Here is a 21694-nt window from a genome sequence, read left to right as displayed (position 1 = left end):
ATTAGGGGCGTAAATTAATCAAGCTGCTCAACTTGGATTCACAAGTAACTCGATCAAAAAGTTCGACTCAAATTCGGTATTGAGATACACTGAATTTGATAAGTTGAGTTCGAGTAAAAAAAATCAAAACTTGAATACTTATTGAGCCTTATCAAATAGTATATTTATAATAGGACATGTCTGATGGATGTTCATAGGACATGCGTTAAGATATATTTTAAGTGTTATATATTTTGAAATGTAAGATTAATTAAAGAAAGTAAGTAAATATAAGAAAGAGTAGGTAAGATTAAATTAAAAAAAGTATATAAATGTGAGAGAGTAATAATTGTGGTGTCATATTTTTGGAAGTATAAGATTAATTAGGAAAAGTAAATAAATACAAGAGAAAGTAGGTAAAATTAAATAGAAAAAGGTATATAAATACAGGAGAGTAATAGTAATTGTTAGTGTATGTATACACATAGTAGGTTAGATGAATGTTAAGTGTGTTAATAAATGTCCTATGCATACTGATTAGAAAAACCTTTATAATATAATTTATAATTATTTATTATAAAATTATAAAATTTATTAAAAAATCAAGCTTAAAACCTGAATTGAACTCGATTTGGTCAAGTTTGAAGTTGAGATCGAGTAAGGTAAAATAAATTTGAACTCGAGCTCACTTTGAAGATTTCGACAAAATTGAGTTCGGGTTCGATTTCAAATATTTTTACTTGAGTCAAGTCAAATAATGGACTATCAGACCCGACTCAGCTCTGTAGTAACCTTGATTAGATTAAGTGGTGAAGCCCAGAAAAGGCTCTACAGCTAATACGGCATGCGAAAGTGTTTTGACCCTTGACATGCTTGTTTTGTTTGTGTCTGTTCTTGAAGCTACTTCATAACCTTCAGCCCAACAAGTGGGCCTTTTTCATGTAGGCCTCTCGACTTGGAGTGCGTTTCATGTAGGGCATAGTGAACTTTACCCCTCAATTCCAATGCCCCATTAAGGAGTTTATGCTTTATGGAGTCTAGTCAATGAATACTTTAGTATTTAAATTTGTTTATTTATTTTAATAAGGTTGAACTTATATTTAAATTTGACTTTGCTTATTTATTAAGTTGTAGTAAAACGAGCTTTTTATCGAATAATTTAACCTTTTTTGACATGTAAATTTCAAGTTATATTGAACAAAATTTGAATTAAAATTAAAATTTCATCAAAAACAAAATACTATTTGTAATTGAAATTAACCAATTAAACTTGAACGACCTTTTTTTCAACTCATGAGTTGAGCTCGATTCAATTATACAGTAGTTTTATTCATCTACCAATTGCATTGCAAACAACTTGCTAGACAAATTCCAAAGAAACACGATTTTTAAAAAAAGAAGAAAAAGCGGATTACGTTTAGATATTTTCCACCGTCAATGTTTCCCGTTAACGCACCAATCAGAATGCACCTTCCGCAGAATCTGCACCGTGCCCTCTTTGACGCCCTTTTTGAGTTTCTGTCAATCAAAACACTGTACATTCCCCCTTTTCCTATACATGACCTCTCTTTCCCAGAGACTTCTGTGGAGTGAGGACCACGCTTTTGAAAGAGACGCACCTCAAACTGACTACATTCCTAGCCCCTTTCTCAAGTCTTTTAAACCCACTTATAAATTAGTATAATTCAAGGGATTCAGGTACTTGGTCTCGAATTCGATTCAAAAGAGGAAACTATTGGAATCCCACTTCCAAGATTGGATTTTAAGACCAAAATTCATCTGGGTTTTTCTTCTTAGGTCGTATTGTCGAGTGGGTCCAATTCACAAAAGTGGAATTCCGTAGAAGAAGGTTGATTTTTGGGACCAAAATTGAAGTGGGTTTGTCTTCTTAGTGCTATAATTGAAGGGGTCTGTTCAAAAGTGAAAGTTTCATCGAGAAAAGTTGATTTTGTTGGTTTATTTTTTATCCGTTTTTCTGTAGTCGGGATTATGGTGAAATCTTTGGAGAATGGCTCATCAGTGGCTCCATTTTTGTTGAAAATTTATGAGATGGTGAGCGATGAATCAACCGATGAGTTGATTTCGTGGAGTCAAACACATAGCAATAGCTTTATCATATGGGATGTCTCTAGGTTCTCTTCTGAATTGCTTCCAAAGCACTTCAAGCACAGCAATTTTTCCAGCTTCGTTCGCCAACTGAACATATATGTGAGTTATCTCTGCAAAGTATCATTAATTTTTTGGTTTTCCGAGTGAGAATTTGCCGAAGGATTATGTTTTTTTTTATGCTTATTGTGCTAATTGCGTAGATGCCTTTTTGAATTTTGGTTTGTTGGTTCTTGATAATCTACGAAATGAGCTTATTATTTCGGTTTATTGGAATTTTGTTGATTAGGATATGAGTGGCTGAAGTTTCTTTCTTTTGATTTTGATGAGTAGCTAGTACTTAAGACGGTGATTCTGGAATTATGTTAGTTGAAGATGTGTCTCTGTCAAGTTGAGAACAGATTGTAGTGGATTGTTCTTCCTACAATGATATCGTAGTTGTAAAAAGAGAACCTAATACAGATGGTCTGGAAATATTTTGGTAAGATGCATTTACATGTGCATTAAGTTAAAAATAATCTGTTTCCAGAAGGAATTTGGTTTCTTCATGACATGAATGTCCTTTCTTGCTATCATGCTTGCGAATATCTAAGATATTTTCTTTGTGAAACTTAATGATTCCTGAATTTTCCATTACCTCATTCCAAGCGGCTGTCTCTGCAATTCATTACCGATCAAAAAGGTGCCTGTTTGTGGGTCGATAAAGATTAACAAATAGCTAGCTGCCTAACCTCATAACTGGAAACAGCATATTCTGGCATTCATTTTATTGAATTAATATCTTTTAACAGGCTTTAGAAACAAAAGATGGGCATGAAATTTTAATTCATTTCAATCTAGTGTTTTTCCTTTTCTTTGCCAGTTAGGTGATTAATGGAGATGGTTCAATATTCTCCTTTTCTACATCCTATGCTAGGATAGCATAAAAGATTATCCATGTTCGGTATGTTGCTGTGATTCCTGTGACTGGAATGCAATTATTCATCTTGGACAGGTTTAGATATGATGAATATTGAATACTGTTCCTTGTTGTGTCTATTCATTCCATGGCCTTAAAATAGCAGAGCTTGTCAACTGAATTTGTATTGTCCTTGCTTATGATTTATTTTTCTAACTTGTATCTTGTGTGAGTTTACAATGATAGTGGATCACCTTGTCCTTGGAAAGTTGAATCGGGTTAATGTTTCAAGGTTCATCCATTCTATGCCATATTTTGGCACTCTCTTTCTGCATACAGAACTTTATCTTTTATTTAGATGGTGAATGGATTAGAATACAGAGTACAATATGGTTGCATCATATCTTGCCTCAAAAGAATAGCTATGAAAGATAATTCTTCTGAAGTTTATCTTAAAGGACTTTCCAAGTTAGAAAGTTACAACAACTACTCCTAAATAATGGTTCAATGCATTTCATTGTGGTAGTTAAACTAATGATTGTGGCAAAGTTTGCAATTAGAATTTTTTTTCATTGTGTACAACATTGTCTGCCCATTTGTTCGAGTTTAGATGTTGCTCTGGAACTACTTGGACTATGTATATTTTAGATGAATAGGTGTTTGATTTCTTTCTGCAAGGTGTTATAAGGAGATATAGGACTCCCTAAATGTCATGTTTATCCTTATCAAGTGTTAATTTTACTATGGAGAGTAATGTGATGTGTCTTGATGTATATTCCTTCTTAATTTAGTGTCAATATTGCCTATTCATCTATTAATATAATTGAAGAATAAAACATCTAAGGCAATTCGTACCAAAATTCGTTCACCTAGCATTCAAGATGGTCAAGAAAAGAGATGCTTGTATCAAGCGTTCCAAAATGTAAATAATGGAGTCACTTCGGTGAGTTGGGTTAGTTAATTTAACAAAAGTGATTGTGAAATATTGGATATTTGACTTGTAATATACTAGTTAGAGAATATATGCTGCACCACATAAAGGATTAGATTGAATGATACAGAAAGAGGGAATGTAAGTGAGAGTTTTGAATTCTACACCTATCATTTCCACTAATATGCAAAAATACGGCTACACCTTATACGATTATACCAAGGCACTGTTGACTCGCCTTGAAAAAATCCTACAAAGTGATTCATCCTATGGCTTAACCTAATTGCTATAGGTATGTGTGGCATATTTATTGTTGAGGCCTCCAATTTAGTTTTTTTACTAAGAGAGGATGGAACTTAAGAAGCGGAAAGAGGGTAAGAAAATTTGAATCCAAAACCTTTAATTTTTGGGGTTTAAATCTTAGCCGTTAGACTAAAACTTCGTCGACCGTTTTTTTTTTTCCTAATATTAGATGAAGGTCTTTGTAAAGAATAAAAATTGTGGTTGAATTAGCACGACACGCAAACTTTGCATGACCATGTAGGTGAGAAAATACAAATTCGATGGTTTAGGACTTTTTAAGCACCGGTAACATTTACGCTTTGTTGAAGAAACTTTTTTAACACAAAGCTTTAGCAAATCAACAATTTACTCTCTCCAATATTTCAGGTGTTGAAACCTTGGATTCACCAAAAACCATTATTATAATTGGTTATGCTAAGTAAATAATGAATATTCCTAAAGAAATAAACATCTTTTGCACACAATATCATGAACGAAAAGTAACGAACCGTTGCTTACTAATTAAAGAGATGGGGCATATCTTCCTCTTTTTTTAATTTTTTTGACTTTCTATTTCCCACTTTAGAAAATTATGGTGAATAATACTGTATATATTTTGACCTATCCATGAAAGTAACACCAAATGTAATCAATTCCATCTGAGTTTGTGACCTTTTGCACATGCGATGGGCTAAGTATCAAAATGGACCCCTAAAACAAAAAGGGATATGAGTGACTCATTACACTATAAGAGTAGATGGTTTTCATACCCAAAAATCACTAACAATGGCATATATTTGGTGGATGATGAAGCATTTGTACAGCATGAAATAGTTCCCATCTTGGAAGAGAGGGCACATTTGGGTTAGGGTTTTTGAGATGGAACAAGGAATTAGTGGAAGTTTTATTTGTCTATACTGGAAAATTACATTAACTCATGGGCTGTAAATGGGATCAGGGCTCTCAACAATCTCCATTTTCGATCGCATCTAATGATGTAGATAGAGTTTAAGAAAAATAAATAAATTTAAGATAATAAATGCAAATACAAGCAATCAAATGTATAGGAAAGGTACTATTTACATGCAATTTCTTCACTTCTTGAAAAAAAAAAATGTGCCCAGAAAATAATCTAAACCATGTGAATTTGAAATGGACAAATTTTCACCATAAACGAAAAGGAAGATGGAATTGCCCAACAAATAGCCAAATTGTCTTGCTGTTGACGTCTATATATAACAAAAAAAACATAGGAATGGATGTGAATTTTTTTGCACTTCTGAAGAAAATTTGATCCTGTTGCTCTATCCTGTGGACAGTGGCTCAGGGCCTCGTGTTTGGGCTTTGAAGCTCTTCTATATTTTTTCCGTCAAGAGCTAAAATTGTAATTTTCCTCAGCTGCTGCGCGATTCTTGAAATTATCACATTTGGTTCTTCATATTTTTCGACCTTATGAGATTGAATATTTTAATTTTGATACATTGCTTTTGATTTTACAGTCAAATTTGAAGAGATGATAGGGGGGACAAATAGCAAGTACCAACCTCCTGAATGGCCTCAAAACTCTTGAGAATTGTCTTCATATATCACAGGATCTCCTTGGCCTTGGAAATGAAAAATGGAGAAACAAAATTGGAGTATCTATTTATGAGCAATTAGGAATGGTCATTATTTGGAGCACAAGTGCAAGTCATTTTCTTTTTTTTTTTTGGCATTGTCAATTCTTTTTCCTATTGCAAGTGTAATATTGAAATTCTCAAGAAACCAAATGAAACTGCTAGAAAGAAACCTCAGGATAGATTTCTGATATTATCTAACATAATAATGCAGACAACTAATACAAGTGACCCAAGTCTTCTCTAAATTTTGGAGGCTAGTGCATGAGCAACCAAACTCCTTTTGGGCTGGCACTAGCTATACCCTGCCTAGTATCAACATTTGAACTACGACAAAGGTGATCTAATTCACCACTCATTAACCTCACACGGAAGTATTCTTCTGATATGGTCTAATGGTAGCTTCCTAATGTAGAGGCATGAATGCAGAAAAAAAAAAAGGAAGAAAGTTGTTCAGAGAAGAAATCTTTCTTATGCCTAATGCTATTGGGACAACATCAAGTAATTATGACCAAGCAAACCATCCAAGTAAGCTGTAGCAATTGCACTACTAATAAAATTCATGTAAGATGTCATGTCAGCTAGGCGATGATGCGCCTACACAATGTAACACCATCTCCTATAGGAACCTGAGAGATCTCAACTCGAGGATCCGAGGCTATATAGTTGTTGAATTGTATGATGGCTTTTCTGTTGACAGTGGATCTTTCGTGCATTTCAATTTCTTCACTGACAACATATCCACCGTATAGAGTGTTATCGTAAGCGATAATTCCTCCAATCTTCACCAGCTTTATTAGTTGTTCATGGTACTGGATGTAGCTTGGCTTGTCTGCATCCACAAATGCAAAGTCGAATGTTGCTTCACTAGCTTCCTGCATGAACATGTTAGCCTCAAGATCAGCAACTATCGAAGTGGCTTACATCATCAGTTCTCCATGTTTCTAACACTACTGAATATCCATATTGAAGTAAAACTAAGAACAGAAGCAATAAGAGAAAAGTTCAAACTTTCTTAGATCATTTGCATTCTCTTGAGAGGTAGAAATCAAGATTTCCATATCGAGTTGAGTCGGGTAGCTTTGTCATGTGCAGAGGCTTCAAAGTCCATCACTTACCAGTCAAATAGAAATCCAGAGCTGCTAGTTAAATCAGACCAATCTACTATATTCTTGGTATTATGGTTTTTTAGAATGAAAAAGTATCAGTTTTATCTAGACTTTCAAGGGAACCTACTAGTGGTTACTTTATAGTGCACTTTTTCCAGAAAAATCTGAAGGGAGCTTCTGGCAAATGCTGCATACTCACATTGTTCAACAAATCATTTAGAGCAGAAATGCCATCTGATTTGATGAATTTGATTTTGTTCTCCACACCAGCTTTCTTGATGAATTTCAGACCAACTTCAAATGCTCCTTGATCAGGGTCTATTGCAACTATCTGCTTGATATAAGCAAACGAATGCAGTATTTCAAGATTTGCATCAATTTATTTGTAATCAGTTGTACAGAATAATACCACATTCTAAAATTCTACTTATGTTTATTTGCAACAGAATATGGTTAGCTATGTCTAAAGTTCTACTTATTTTTTATTTGCAGCAGAATATGGTTAGCTATGTCTAAAGTTCTACTTATTTTTTATTTGCAACACAATATGGTTAGCTATGTACCTGGCCATCATCAGGAAGTGCAAGAGCAGTAGTAAGAAGAGAATAGCCAGTAAAAACACCAATCTCCAGTGTCTTCTTGGCATTCATTACTTTCAAAAACATAGACAGGAAGAGCCCCTCATCAGGTGGCACACCTATAATAGCCCTGCAATACAAGATCAGTATAAATGTTCCTTTCAAATAAGCATCATGCATCCCATCTATGCAACTTTGCAAGATCAACTCTGGTTCCAGGCCTACAATTGCTGATTGACATTTTGGAGCAAACAATTCTGCATCAGTATAAATTGGTCTAGCAGTGTAACCAATCAAGAACTTTTGGAGCAATAGAATGCTCGCTAGGTACTTTATGTCTTTTTATTTATTAACGAAGTAAAGAAAAGAGCAAAACGTAATTTAATCATCATGCTTCATAGCAGAAGCAGAATTGGAACAGCCAAAAGATCTTAAGTCATGAAAAAGTTTGATTACCAGCATTTCTTCCATTAAGCGTTATGGTATTTTCGGTCCTGGACATCAGTAAAGGACAAGACAGGTGGTTTCCAAGGTTGACTACATAAACATTGTAGTTTCATTTTCTCAAACTACGCTCATAGAGTTCATACAGCCATGTGCTTGCAAATCTTCATGATTGGCTAACTCGATATTGGTTCGGTCTACCTCTTCTTCCAGGTTTTCCTTCAATGTGTAATCATCCTAACTGGTTAAACTGTATATAGATCTTCCTTGAGTACTTCCACACAATAAGAAGCAACTTTTTCTTACTTCCCCTTCAAGATAATGCTATTTTTACCGCATAATGGATAACAGCCATTTTTTTTTCAGCGAAACGTGTAGCTTCCATTTTAGCTGTCAGATATGTACAAAAATGCTGAAGAAAATTTGAAGCTTGATAATTTGGAAACCAACTAAGCTGACTAAAATATCATATAGATATGATCAAAATCAAGGACTTCTCCAAAGCTTTCCTATTGTCTTCAAGGGATCGGTATATCAGCGTAGATTTAAGCTTGAAGCAGGACCAAGTTTCTTTTCTACAGCTTTATCTAGACTTATCATTCCAAAAAGCAAAGAAGCAATATTAAAAACTGGAAAGCTTATTGGTTTCTATACTGCAAATTCATGACACAGGAAAGGAATTCCAAGATACATATTTTTGAAACTTCATAGTCATTTGCAAAGCTTTAAGAAATCACTGAAAGGCCTTTGTGTTACTTTTCTGAGCTGGAAGAAGAAAGGTATCTGAGCTGAAAATTAGAAGTTAAGAAGTCCTGTCAGTATCAGGAGTTCACATTACCTGGCACCATATTTCCTGGCAGTCTCTTCTCTTAGCTCCTTCAGTTGTTCATGCTCTCTTGGGTATGTGCTAGTATTCAAGATGTACTGCACATAAGCAGAATCAACAAGGCAATTAAATAGTGAATGCATGCTTGGACAGAAGGCACTTGTGCATAGTGAACAAATTCATCTCAAGTCGTCATCAAATTTATAGATTCCTTCAACGGGGTTATTCATGCAAATATTACCTTTTCTTTGTTTAGAATCTAAAAAATATTGTTGCTCTAAAGCAGTTCCAAATTTATAGTAAGTGCACTTCTTTTTCCCTTTGCTTCCCAAAAACAAACTCTACTCCATGGCTGGGTTTTTCTACAAAGAATAATTCTCTTCCCACAACCACAAGTCAGTTTCCAAATAGGAGGCATTCTTCTAAAAAGAAAAATTTCCCTCCCACAACCACAAATCAGTTTTCAGTTCTGAGGCAAAAAATCACCTTCGGAGGTTTTCAGAGCATCCAAATTTATTTCAAACGCCCATCCCAGAAATCTTCAAAAATTGTCAAAACTACAGAGAAGGCGGCAAGATTGCCTAATCAAATCATGCCTCTCCCAACGCAGTTCGAGCCAGCAGTTAAGAATCAGCTGCCCAAAGATCATGATCAAGGATTGAATCAAGTCATTAGGTCACAATTGGACAACTCGCAGGCCAGAAACCTTATTTGCTGAAAATTATCATCTGGTTTGTACTAGAAAAAAAAATTATCATCTGGTCTCGCAGGTTTTCTTCAGGAATTTGAAGGAACACCACCAATAGGTGAATTTTGCCTCAAATTGAGCTGGTACTTTTCAATTTGAGAGAAAGCACAGGACTGCAGTGTTGAAATGGCACTGGAAACAACCAAAATTCCAGCCCAAGACAGAAAGCGTATGAAGACAACCTCAATTAACTAATAAGGCATAATTTCCTAATCCTGAAGCGTACTCCAACTGACTAATTCCAGATCAAAGTACATCTATAAGAAATTCAGCTTAGTTTCCTAACCTAAATCAGCTGGGAACAGGCAGAATCTTAATTCTGAAAAAAGAGATTTTTCCACACCCAAACAACAAAAAGAAAAAAAAATTCTAAAGCAGAGGGAACTTTCGTTCTTTAAACTGACATCTTCTTATTTTCCATCTTAGCAATCTAGGCCGTTCATCTTTAATTCTTTATGCAATCGGGTATATTATCAGTCCCTTATAAACTCTTTCTTGCAAGTTTACTTACTCAACTGACTCATGTAAGCTGATGAAAAATGTCTCTGCTGAACTCACTCGTGAGCAACACAGATAAACAAACATATATAAGACCATAACAAAAATATTTAACCAATTACACCCAAAAAAAAGACAGGGAGAGGAAGAGTGAAATTGAAAAAAAAAAAAAAAAAAAAGGGATTCAACACAAGAACTCAAAATTTTGGAAACTTATGAGCTGGTTAACAGACAACAGAGAAAAATAATACTAGTAAAAAAAAAGATTAGATTCAAGTGTTAATGGGAGAGGAGGACTGACCTTCTGGAGGGCCTCACTCTGGAGAATTGTCTTCACTTTAGAACCTCCTTCCTTGGCCATGATACTGAAGATGAATTCAGGAGATTTTGTAACGTGCAGAAATGCCTCTTAGCTTTATTCAGCCCAGAAGACGGTGGGGCTATTGGCATATAAGGATATTAATCCGAAGTTTCCGATGTCACATCCTCGAGAATATTGTATACATGCATATTTATCAAGGGTGTTACAGCTAGGGGTGTTTCGCGAATCGAGCCGCTCGCGATTCGGCTCGAATACGAGTTCGACTCAAACTCGATATTCGAGCTAATTAAGTCGATTTCGAGTTCGGGTTCGAGTTCAAAAACATTAAACTCGTTGGCTCGCGAGCTCAATTATATATATATATATATTTTTTTATTTTTTATTTTAATAGTAAAATTACATATATATTCCTAATATTTTATTATTTGTTAAAAAAATTATTATTTTATTTATTTTTAAAAATAAATATTTATTTTTTATTTTTTAAAAATAAAATAATAATAATTATTTTTTTATTTTTTAAGCTCGAAGCTCGACTCGAATTTGACTCGAGCTCGAGCTCGAGCTTGATATTTTGAGCTCCTCGAGCTCGAGCTCGAGTTCGAGCTTCACAAAATTAACTTGAGCTCGGCTCGATTAGTCAAAGTTCGACTCGAGTTTGACTCGTTTGCACCCCTAGTTACAGCACACCGAAGAAATTGTCAAACATTAGGATCATGCACGCAGCAGCATGGGCCGTTTACAAACAGGATTGAGACGCGATAATGCAACACATTAAGGGTTAAGAGCATTACACATGATCTCTGTTATATTAGGGGCGTAAATTAATCAAGCTGCTCAACTTGGATTCACAAGTAACTCGATCAAAAAGTTCGACTCAAATTCGGTATTGAGATACACTGAATTTGATAAGTTGAGTTCGAGTAAAAAAAATCAAAACTTGAATACTTATTGAGCCTTATCAAATAGTATATTTATAATAGGACATGTCTGATGGATGTTCATAGGACATGCGTTAAGATATATTTTAAGTGTTATATATTTTGAAATGTAAGATTAATTAAAGAAAGTAAGTAAATATAAGAAAGAGTAGGTAAGATTAAATAAAAAAAAGTATATAAATGTGAGAGAGTAATAATTGTGGTGTCATATTTTTGGAAGTATAAGATTAATTAGGAAAAGTAAATAAATACAAGAGAAAGTAGGTAAAATTAAATAGAAAAAGGTATATAAATACAGGAGAGTAATAGTAATTGTTAGTGTATGTATACACATAGTAGGTTAGATGAATGTTAAGTGTGTTAATAAATGTCCTATGCATACTGATTAGAAAAACCTTTATAATATAATTTATAATTATTTATTATAAAATTATAAAATTTATTAAAAAATCAAGCTTAAAACTTGAATTGAACTCGATTTGGTTCGATTGAGTTCGATTTGGTCAAGTTTGAAGTTGAGATCGAGTAAGGTAAAATAAATTTGAACTCGAGCTCACTTTGAAGATTTCGACAAAATTGAGTTCGGGTTCGATTTCAAATATTTTTACTTGAGTCAAGTCAAATAATGGACTATCAGACCCGACTCAGCTCTGTAGTAACCTTGATTAGATTAAGTGGTGAAGCCCAGAAAAGGCTCTACAGCTAATAAGGCATGCGAAAGTGTTTTGACCCTTGACATCTTGTTTTGTTTGCGTCTGTTCTTGAAGCTACTTCATAACCTTCAGCCCAACAAGTGGGCCTTTTTCATGTAGGCCTCTCGACTTGGGGTGGGTTTCATGTAGGGCATAGTGAACTTTACCCCTCAATTCCAATGCCCCATTAAGGAGTTTATGCTTTATGGAGTCTAGTCAATGAATACTTTAGTATTTAAATTTGTTTATTTATTTTAATAAGGTTGAACTTATATTTAAATTTGACTTTGCTTATTTATTAAGTTGTAGTAAAACGAGCTTTTTATCGAATAATTTAACCTTTTTTGACATGTAAATTTCAAGTTATATTGAACAAAATTTGAATTAAAATTAAAATTTCATCAAAAACAAAATACTATTTGTAATTGAAATTAACCAATTAAACTTGAACGACCTTTTTTTCAACTCATGAGTTGAGCTCGATTCAATTATAGAGTAGTTTTATTCATCTACCAATTGCATTGCAAACAACTTGCTAGACAAATTCCAAAGAAACACGCTTTTAAAAAAAAAGAAGAAAAAGCGGATTACGTTTAGATATTTTCCACCGTCAATGTTCCCGTTAACGCACCAATCAGAATGCACCTTCAGCAGAATCTGCACCGTGCCCTCTTTTACGCCCTTTTTGAGTTTCTGTCAATCAAAACACTGTACATTCCCCTTTTCCAATACATGACCTCACTTTCCCAGAGACTTCTGTGGAGCGAGGACCACGCTTTTGAAAGAGGCGCACCTCAAACTGACTACATTCCTAGCCCCTTTCTCAAGTCTTTTAAACCCACTTATAAATTAGTATAATTCAAGGGATTCAGGTACTTGGTCTCGAATTCGATTCAAAAGAGGAAACTATTGGAATCCCACTTCCAAGATTGGATTTTAAGACCAAAATTCATCTGGGTTTTTCTTCTTAGGTCGTATTGTCGAGTGGGTCCAATTCACAAAAGTGGAATTCCGTAGAAGAAGGTTGATTTTTGGGACCAAAATTGAAGTGGGTTTGTCTTCTTAGTGCTATAATTGAAGGGGGTCTGTTCAAAAGTGAAAGTTTCATCGAGAAAAGTTGATTTTGTTGGTTTATTTTTTATCCGTTTTTCTGTAGTCGGGATTATGGTGAAATCTTTGGAGAATGGCTCATCAGTGGCTCCATTTTTGTTGAAAATTTATGAGATGGTGAGCGATGAATCAACCGATGAGTTGATTTCGTGGAGTCAAACACATAGCAATAGCTTTATCATATGGGATGTCTCTAGGTTCTCTTCTGAATTGCTTCCAAAGCACTTCAAGCACAGCAATTTTTCCAGCTTCGTTCGCCAACTGAACATATATGTGAGTTTATCTCTGCGAAGTATCATTAATTTTTTGGTTTTCCGAGTGAGAATTTGCCTATGGATTATGTTGTTCCTTATGCTTATTGTGCTAATTGCGTAGATGCCTTTTTGAATTTTGGTTTGTTTGTTCTTGATAATCTACGAAATGAGCTTATTATTTCGGTTTATTGGAAATTTGTTGATTAGGATATGAGTGGCTGAAGTTTCTTTCTTTGGATTTTGATGAGTAGCTAGTACTTAGACGGTGATTCTGGAATTATGTTAGTTGAAAATGTGCCTCTGTCAAGTTGAGAGCAGATTGTAGTGGATTGTTCTTCCTACAATGATATAGTAGTTATAAAAAGAGAACCTAATACAGATGGTCTGGAAATATTTTGGTAAGATGCATTTACATGTGCATTAAGTTAAAAAAAATCTGTTTCCAGAAAGAATTTGGTTTCTTCATGACATGAATGTCCTTTCTTGCTATCATGCTTGCGAATATCTAAGATCATGTTCTTTGTGAAACTTAATGATTCCTGAAGTCTCCGTTACCTCGTTCCAAGCGGCTGTCTCTGCAATTCATTACCGATCAAAAAGGTGCCTGTTTGTGGGTCGATAAAGATTAACAAATAGCTAGCTGCCTAACCTCATAACTGGAAACAGCATATTCTGGCATTCATTTTATTGAATTAATAGCTCTTAACAGGCTTTAGAAACAAAAGATGGGCATGAAATTTGAATTCATATCAATCTAGTGTTTTTCCTTTTCTTTGCCAGTTAGGTGATTAATGGAGATGGTTCAATATTCTCCTTTTCTACATCCTATGCTATGATAGCATAAAAAATTATCCATGTTTGTTATGTTGCTGTGATTCCTGTAACTGGAATGCAATTATTCATCTTGGAGAGGTTTAGATGTGATGAATATTGTTCCTTGTTGTGTCTATTCCTTCCATGGCCTTAAAATAGCAGAGCTTGTCAACTGAATTTGTATTGTCCTTTATGATTTATTTTTCTAACTTGTATCTCGTGTGAGTTTACAATGATAGTGGATCGCCTTGTCCTTGGAAAGTTGAATCGGGTTAATGTTTCAAGGTTCATCCATTCTATGCCATATTTTGGCACCCTCTTTCTGCATTCAGAACTTTATCTTTTATTTAGATGGTGAATGGATTAGAATACAAAGTACAATATTGTTGCATCATATCTTGCCCCAAAAGAATAGCTATGAAAGATAATTCTTCTGAAGTTTATCTTAAAGGACTTTCCAAGTTAGAAAGTTACAACAACTACTCCTAAATAATGGTTCAATGCATTTCATTGTGGTAGTTAAACTAATGATTGTGGCAAAGTTTGCAATTAGAATTTTTTTTTAATGTGTGCAACATTGTCTGGCCATTTGTTCAAGTTTAGATGTTGCTCTGGAACTACTTGGACTATGTATATTTTAGATGAATAGGTGTTTGATTTCTTTCTGCAAGGTGTTATAAGGAGATATAGGACTTCCTAAATGTTATGTTTATCCTTATCAAGTGTTAATTTTATTGTGGAGAGTAATGTGATCTGAGTGTCTTGACGTATTTTCCTGCTTAATTTAGTAATGGGTTGAGACCAGAAGCTTCTGGTTGAACAATCAATGTCATTTAAAGATCAAACTTTTGTGCCTTCAACTAAGCTGAGGATGTTGAAGCTAAAGTAATATGTTCTGTCCTGGCCATTGAGGGACTACTGGGTTCATTTGTCGACATTCAAGTGCATAGAGTTGGCAAGCTGCAAAATGCTGTGACCAGCAAGGCGGTTCCCATTTAGGGTGCTTATCTCTAGTTATGAGTGGTAGCTTGTCAATTAAGGTAGGAACATGTTTTAATTTGCACATAGCTCACTATCTGATGGTAAACATCTTGTTGCAGTCCATAAAGATGGTTTGCTTTCAAACATGGATAGAAGTAATATCTGAAGTTTCTATATTTGATTTCTTGAAGCAACAAGGACAATTTGAAAAAGGACAGACCATTTGTGGATGCGTGCTTGAAATTGAAAACTGACACAGTGCTAATTTCTTGTCATTAAATGTGACTTGTGGGACATCTTTTGAAGTTTTACCTTGTTATTGATTAAAAAAAAAAAAATTATCTACATACTTATGAGAGTCTGCTGAACTTAGGGTTTCCATAAATCTGATACTGATCGCTGGGAGTTCTCAAATGATGAGTTTGTTAAAGGCCAAAGGCATCTACTGAAGAATATCGTTAGAAGAAAGCAGACTCCAGCACAAGCGCAGAGGAAATCTTCCCAGCAGAAGGATGCTGATCCAGGTGCATCTGAAGAAGATAGGAGAACTGCACTGAGGAAGGAAGTTGAAACTCTGAAGATTGATAAGAATACGCTCATGCAAGAACTGATAAAGCTGAAGCAACACCAGCAGACCTCACAGAGTAAGCTGGTACTTGTAAGAGATCAATTAAAAGGTATGGAGAAGAATCAACAACAAATGCTCTCATTTATAGTGATGGTCATGCAAAACCCTGGATTTTTCATCCAGTTGCTGCAACCAAAAGAGAACAATTGGCGCGCAGCTGAAACTGGTATGCACAAATTTAGTACAGTTGATGATGACTGTGAACCTTTATCTTCTGATGGAGCAATCATAAGGTATCAGCTTCCTGCAAATGAGCCTTCAGAGCCTCCCTGCATCGCCCCAAGTTCTAGTTCAGAAAAACCAGTGGAGCTCGATCTTTCTGATGAAATAAGAGATCTCCTCTTGAGTGTGGATTTCACACCATTACCGTTGGATGAGAAGATGCTTTCTCTGGAAAACCATGGACCTCTTGTTCTTCCGGATTCACCTGGTGGTGACTTTCTGATGGACCAACTCCTTTTATCATGTCCACTTGCAGAGTCTAAAGACACTGATGAGCCTGATTCTGAAGTTTATCTAGATACTGGAATGGACATAGAGTCAGCATTCCAGGCACAGGAATCTAATAAACTCAAAAGTCCGAAGGATGGATCGAATCAGAATAGATGGGTTGATACAACAGGAATACGCAAACAACTGGATAACCTTGAAAGCTTGGACTTTTTGACTGTGTAAATGGGCTCTCTGAATTCCTGAAGCCCGCTGCAAATGTTATTATTCGCTATATGCTAATGCTGTATAAATCAATTGAGATTTACGGCTAATTTTGCTTTTCCTTTTCTTAATACCACATAAGATTCTGGTTTATCATCCTTTATTGCTGGGTATTGTCAAAGAAAAATTAAGTGTGTTTTGTTAAATATGGCCTACTTGGTATAAGCTGTTATACATCATTTCAGAAACGACCATTTTCGTTTCTGAAAATTTACAGAATCTAATCTTTCTGCTTGCTTTTGCAGCAAATTACTTGGGTAGCTTTGTCATATAAAATTTTCCAGTCTAAACATGATGCACGCTGTTAGGTGTCAAGTGCACTGCTAAAAATGCTTCGTTTACAGGTCCTGTAGTTTTGCACGTTAATGTAGCAGGATCAAGATTTGTATTCTTTCGATTATGGTTCTGAGCTGGGAGGAGAGGAAATGGGGCAATAAACTTCTACCAAAATCCTTGGGACTTGAAGAGTCTTAAATCTAAACCATTAGACTGCAGAGCAAATGAGCCGAGTTTCGATCTAATTAAGTCGAGTTTCAACATAATTTTACAAAACTCGAACTCGAGCTCGAGTTCAACGAGGTTAAAATGTCAATCTCGAGCTTAACTTTGACTTAAATTTGAGTCAAGCTCGAGTTCGAGCTTAAAAAAAATTAAAAAAAATTATTTTATTTTTAAAAATAAATAAAATAATAATTTTTCTTAACAAATAATAAAATTTTAAGAATATATATGTAATTTTACTATTAAAAAAATATATAACCGAATTTGAGTTAACTCGCAATCTAACGAACTTAAAATTTTTGAACTCGAGTTCGACTTGATCAGTTTGAATTCGATTTGAGCTCGGACTCAAGCCGATCGCGATTGATTCATAAGCGGCTTGTTTCATTTGCAACCCTAGACTGCATTACCGATCAATCCTGCGGAGGTTTATGCGTTTAAGCTCCATAACAAACCTGTTGGATTTTGTTAATGATTGAAGGAAAAGCTCATAACAGATTTATCAAATTCTTGAAAATAAACAAGTAACATATATGTTATTCTTCAAACTAGGCTACAGTTCTACACAAGGATAAGGAGATGGCTATCCTTGAACAGCTTTGGCCATGCCAAAAGCAGCAGCAGATGCAACAGCTCCAATCAAAGCGGTTTGCAGAGCACTTCTGATGGGATTATTTCCAGTAAAGTAGCCCTTAGCAAACCCAAAGACAAATAAGGCTATTAATGTTATGGCAACAGATGCCAAAACGGCCCTGCTTGCAACTGGGATGAAAATGTAAGGAATAAGAGGGACAATTCCACCAACAACGTAGGAAATAGCAATGGTAAATGCGCTTTGCAGTGCTCTTCTTGGATCTGGCTTCTCCAATCCGAGTTCAAATCTGCATTTTGCTTGAAATTTTAATAGCTTGACTCGTAAAACGCCAATCAAATTCTTGGAGAATAAAAGCAAGAATCTTGAACGCAGAAATAATACCCTTAAAGAAAAAAGTGTACCCGTGCTTAGGAAAGTCATACTTCTGTTTAGACAAGTGTTTGTTACTCTAAATGGTTAATTCACCTCATTAAAAAGTAAAACTATTGTGTTTTCTCAAACTCAGTCTTGGTGCCTAATATGGGTGGTTACCATACCTCCAAAATGTCTCTATATAATATGGTTTCGAGTATATCGACCTCCATTTGACCCCAAAAAAAAACAAAAACAAAAACAAAAACAAAATCCTTAACCTAGTCAATTCAAGAAACTTATCTAGTGGTGAAACAGAAAGGGACATTAATGGACTAGGTTCTACTTAGTTTCTTTGTTGCTCTTTCAAACAAATTGTTTCTCGGAATTGTTATACTCAGGAAGAATAGAGTTGATTGCCACTAAATAACAACAAAACCAAAAAACATTTTAGTTCTTAAATTGCAAAGTTAAAGTAAATTATTCCCTATAGTTGTGACATGCACCATTCGAATCCTCTTATATTTGAGAAATTGTCAAGAAAATTGTTTTGGTGTTAGTCTCAATTTTTGATCTGCGGTTTGGTTTATGCAAATCACATTGGACTCTATTTATTTATTTATTTTGTCACATTATGGATTCATTCTACTTGTAGGAAAATGTTAGCCCTGTAACATTTCATGAACAAATTTGTTTCTTTTTTATCTTGTAAAAAATTCTGACAAAAATATATGAGAAATTGATGATTTTTTTTTTGGTGGTTATCCTTGTAACATGTGGCGCTTTTATGTCATGCATGTCAAAGTTAAACTTACTTCATCATGAAATCAAGCCAGGCTTGTGGGTTCTTCCTCAGAGCGTTCACCACTGGCTTATATTCATGGGGCTCAATTCCATACCTGGACAATATCTCTGCGACCTCTGCTGCTTCTGCATTGTTGATTTATCCATGAAATGGAGACAGTAAATATCGTTGGTTGATTAAGAGTAAAAATCCATTCAAAAAAAAAAATCAAAACTCAAACCTGTATCTGGTACAGCAATGATCTCTTCCTCTTCCCTTTTGAGTTCTCTCATGTAGTGGTCAGCCTCACTTTTTGCAGCAAGATAACTAAATACATATGAAAAATTAGCACTTCAATTGAAGTTATGTGGTAAAAATTGCATAAAATTGACACCAAACTATATACAAGTTTCATATCCATCTGTGTGTTGTGTATCTAAATGCATGATGCACCTGTTGAAATTGGTATACATCTTTGGCCATATTCTTCATGCCCTATGCCAATGGCCAGCCCAGTTGGGTAGGGATTACATGCTTTTTTTTTTTTTATAAATGTTTTTCATTAATATGTAAAGGAAAAGAAAAACCCAAGAATTATACATAAAAAGAAAGAGAAATGAAGAAAGAAGGAAGAAATATTCTCAGTCCATCCTAGAACAGTACCTAACTGACAGGAAAATATTCAGTGCATCCATTGCATCTTATTGGTCTACCAATATACGAGCCTATGCATGTAAGAATCAGTCCTATTTGACTGTTTCTGCAGCATAATTTTCGTTACTATTTGGACCAAACTTTATTTTGTGAGGAAATTAGATGTGGAAACAAATCAAGAATCGAAAAAGGAAATAGAAATCACCCTCCTAGTCCCATGGAAATGGCTCCAGCAGCAACCTCAGCAATGCCAGCAGTGAGAATGATGGATGATGAAGCATTAGCACCAGACAATCCAGCAGCCAGAGCAAAAGGGACTGTTAGGCCATCAGAAACACCAATAATCATGTCACGAACAATTTCTCCAGCTGTGAAATGGTTCTCCTTGTGTTCATCCAGCAATAATTTCTCTTGTTCTCCAGCCATTTATTGCACTAGTTTTTCGTGAAAAGGACCAAAAAAACCCAAGAAATATTTTCTCTTTATGAGAAAGAAACAAGAAATTGATGAGAGCAAGACAAGAAGAAATGAAGTTAATGGTATATATATATATACATATATTGTCTTGGTACTTCTTAGGTAGTACTATGTAGGAAGAAAGAAGAAGTCCTGGCTGTTTAGTTTTGTTTCCACATTAAGATAGAATGCCCCGATTCCATAAAAGTGAAAGTTTGCGTTCTCAAGTTTAGAAAGTTTTCCTCTTTGCTTTTCTTGTTTGTCTCATCCCTTTTACCTTTCATCCAAGCAATACAAGGTTTTGCCACTTTTAAACAAAAGAAAAAAAAATGAGAGAAGATAAATCTTGCAATTTATTTATTCTTTCCTTTTTTTCTGTCTTTATTTTGATATTAAATTTTTTTATCCCATCCCATTTTTCCCCTTTGAGATTCAGATTGATAGGAACATTAAAAGGCATAGAATACATGAGTTTTAGTGACTCTCACATGCTTAAAAGAATTGGAATATTCTTATTTGAGGAGTCGTATTTTATAGCATTACTGGAAATGAGCATAAATTGCTGCTTTTGGATTTAGCTTTTTAACTATTCTATGCTATATTCTTCATGCTGAAATCTATGGTTTGGTATCGTGATGAAAAAAACTATGGTCTCCTGCGAACGGCGCGGATAGGTCCAATTGAGGTACGTCCAAAGTTGGTTCAAGAACGGCACAGAAAGCTTCACACAGTTCACACACTAGGCGCACACCCACCACACGCCTTACCCACCTTTTGACAACGCAAAAGTTAGTACTTAACAATTTGCAAGTACTAATAAATAGTACTCATATACGAACTCAATTTCGCTTTAGGGCCCTCTAGTTTGGGGATAGTCATACTTTACTACCTTAGATTTTTAAAATATGCAATGTGTGTGCCCCATCCGTCTTGCGAGGTTTGAACTCTTAATTCCAGGAAGATATATTGCCGAAAGCATCTTTGGCCATAATATGTTTCATTTGCTGAATTTAAACAATAGGTAATTTTTAGACTGTTATTTATGTATTTATGAATTTCCTTGCAAATCACAGGCAAAGTTAATTGAAGTCTTTGTTCAACACATAAACATATGTTTTCAATTTGGAATAACTTATCTATTAAAAGATAAATTAAAAAAAAGCCTCGTGAGTTCATGTTGCTTTTCTAATAATAAATAAAAAAATAGAAGCTTTGGATCCACCTCTTCAAAGATTTAGGTTCCAATATTAGAAGAGAAATTTAGAATAAAAGAAATGATGGATAAATTATTTGAGATATTTTTACTGTAGCACTTTTTGTGATGTAATGTATGTGAGATAAAAAGGTAATTGGGAAGATAAAAAGGTGTGTTAGAAATTGTAATGATGATGTAAGCAAATAAATTTTGACAAGTAATCCTCAATTAGTGTCTGAATTGCTTTTTTTCGCTTAAAAGGTTTGTCCGATCTATGATATATCATTCATGGAATTTGACAAAATCTATCTATTTAATAGCACCTTAGGATAATATAACCTTAAAATAAAAGTGAAGGGCGAGATTTAAACATGAAAAAGTTTGTAGAAAGCATAATAAGAAGAGATGAAACAATTGGCCAACAGCTAGCTACCAAGATAAAGCAAAGCATGTAAATTGTAATAGTAATTCAAGGGCAGTTAGCTCATTTTGTTCTCTTTTTCTAAAGGACTTGGTAGTCGAGATGTTTGATTGGTCTTTTCAGAGAGGGCGAAGTGTATACTTTTGAAACTCAAGAGAGTAATGTAATAATATCCCAAAGTATTTAGGGTTTCAATGTAATTAACTCTACAAGGAATCTATAGCGTGATCAAATTTTTGTATTCCACTTCTTGGCTCACTAAACAAA

General features: G+C 34.7%; 3 protein-coding genes and 1 long non-coding RNA gene across 5 annotated transcripts; 2 read left to right on the top strand and 2 right to left on the bottom strand.

Annotated features, from left to right (window-relative positions):
- Positions 1-1430: 1430 nt before the first annotated feature.
- Positions 1431-5879, top strand: LOC140021774 (uncharacterized). Its single transcript, XR_011825754.1, has 2 exons — positions 1431-2187; positions 5696-5879. It is a non-coding gene; the product is annotated as an uncharacterized lncRNA (long non-coding RNA).
- Positions 5880-5971: 92 nt separating this feature from the next.
- On the bottom strand, positions 5972-10508 carry LOC113717797 (putative caffeoyl-CoA O-methyltransferase At1g67980). The gene is made up of 5 exons (XM_072073061.1): positions 10317-10508; positions 8782-8867; positions 7485-7629; positions 7121-7252; positions 5972-6687 (listed from the first exon to the last, which is right to left on the bottom strand). The coding sequence occupies exons 1-5, from the start codon at positions 10374-10376 to the stop codon at positions 6394-6396; spliced, it is 717 nt and encodes a 238-aa protein (XP_071929162.1). The 5' UTR covers positions 10377-10508; the 3' UTR covers positions 5972-6393.
- Positions 10509-12665: 2157 nt separating this feature from the next.
- Positions 12666-16566, top strand: LOC113719732 (heat stress transcription factor A-8). Of its 2 annotated transcripts, XM_027245021.2 has the most exons (3): positions 13216-13353; positions 14936-15187; positions 15502-16566. In XM_027245021.2, exons 2-3 carry the CDS (start codon positions 15164-15166, stop codon positions 16429-16431), a joined length of 954 nt encoding a protein of 317 aa, XP_027100822.1. In that variant the 5' UTR covers positions 13216-13353; positions 14936-15163; the 3' UTR covers positions 16432-16566. The 2 variants fall into 2 exon arrangements, with proteins under 2 accessions (XP_027100821.1, XP_027100822.1); XM_027245020.2 differs by lacking the exon at positions 14936-15187 and having other exon boundaries at positions 12666-13353.
- Positions 16567-17446: 880 nt separating this feature from the next.
- LOC113718790 (vacuolar iron transporter 1) lies at positions 17447-20077 on the bottom strand. The gene is made up of 4 exons (XM_027243707.2): positions 19561-20077; positions 18943-19028; positions 18733-18847; positions 17447-17852 (listed from the first exon to the last, which is right to left on the bottom strand). Exons 1-4 carry the CDS (start codon positions 19779-19781, stop codon positions 17555-17557), a joined length of 720 nt encoding a protein of 239 aa, XP_027099508.1. The 5' UTR covers positions 19782-20077; the 3' UTR covers positions 17447-17554.
- Between the last annotated feature and the right edge of the window lie 1617 nt (positions 20078-21694).

Source organism: Coffea arabica, chromosome 11e (genome assembly GCF_036785885.1).
Source record: "Coffea arabica cultivar ET-39 chromosome 11e, Coffea Arabica ET-39 HiFi, whole genome shotgun sequence".
Classification (NCBI taxonomy): domain Eukaryota; kingdom Viridiplantae; phylum Streptophyta; class Magnoliopsida; order Gentianales; family Rubiaceae; genus Coffea; species Coffea arabica.
Note: the sequence above shows the minus strand (reverse complement) of the source record. Positions and strands in the feature narration are given on the sequence as shown.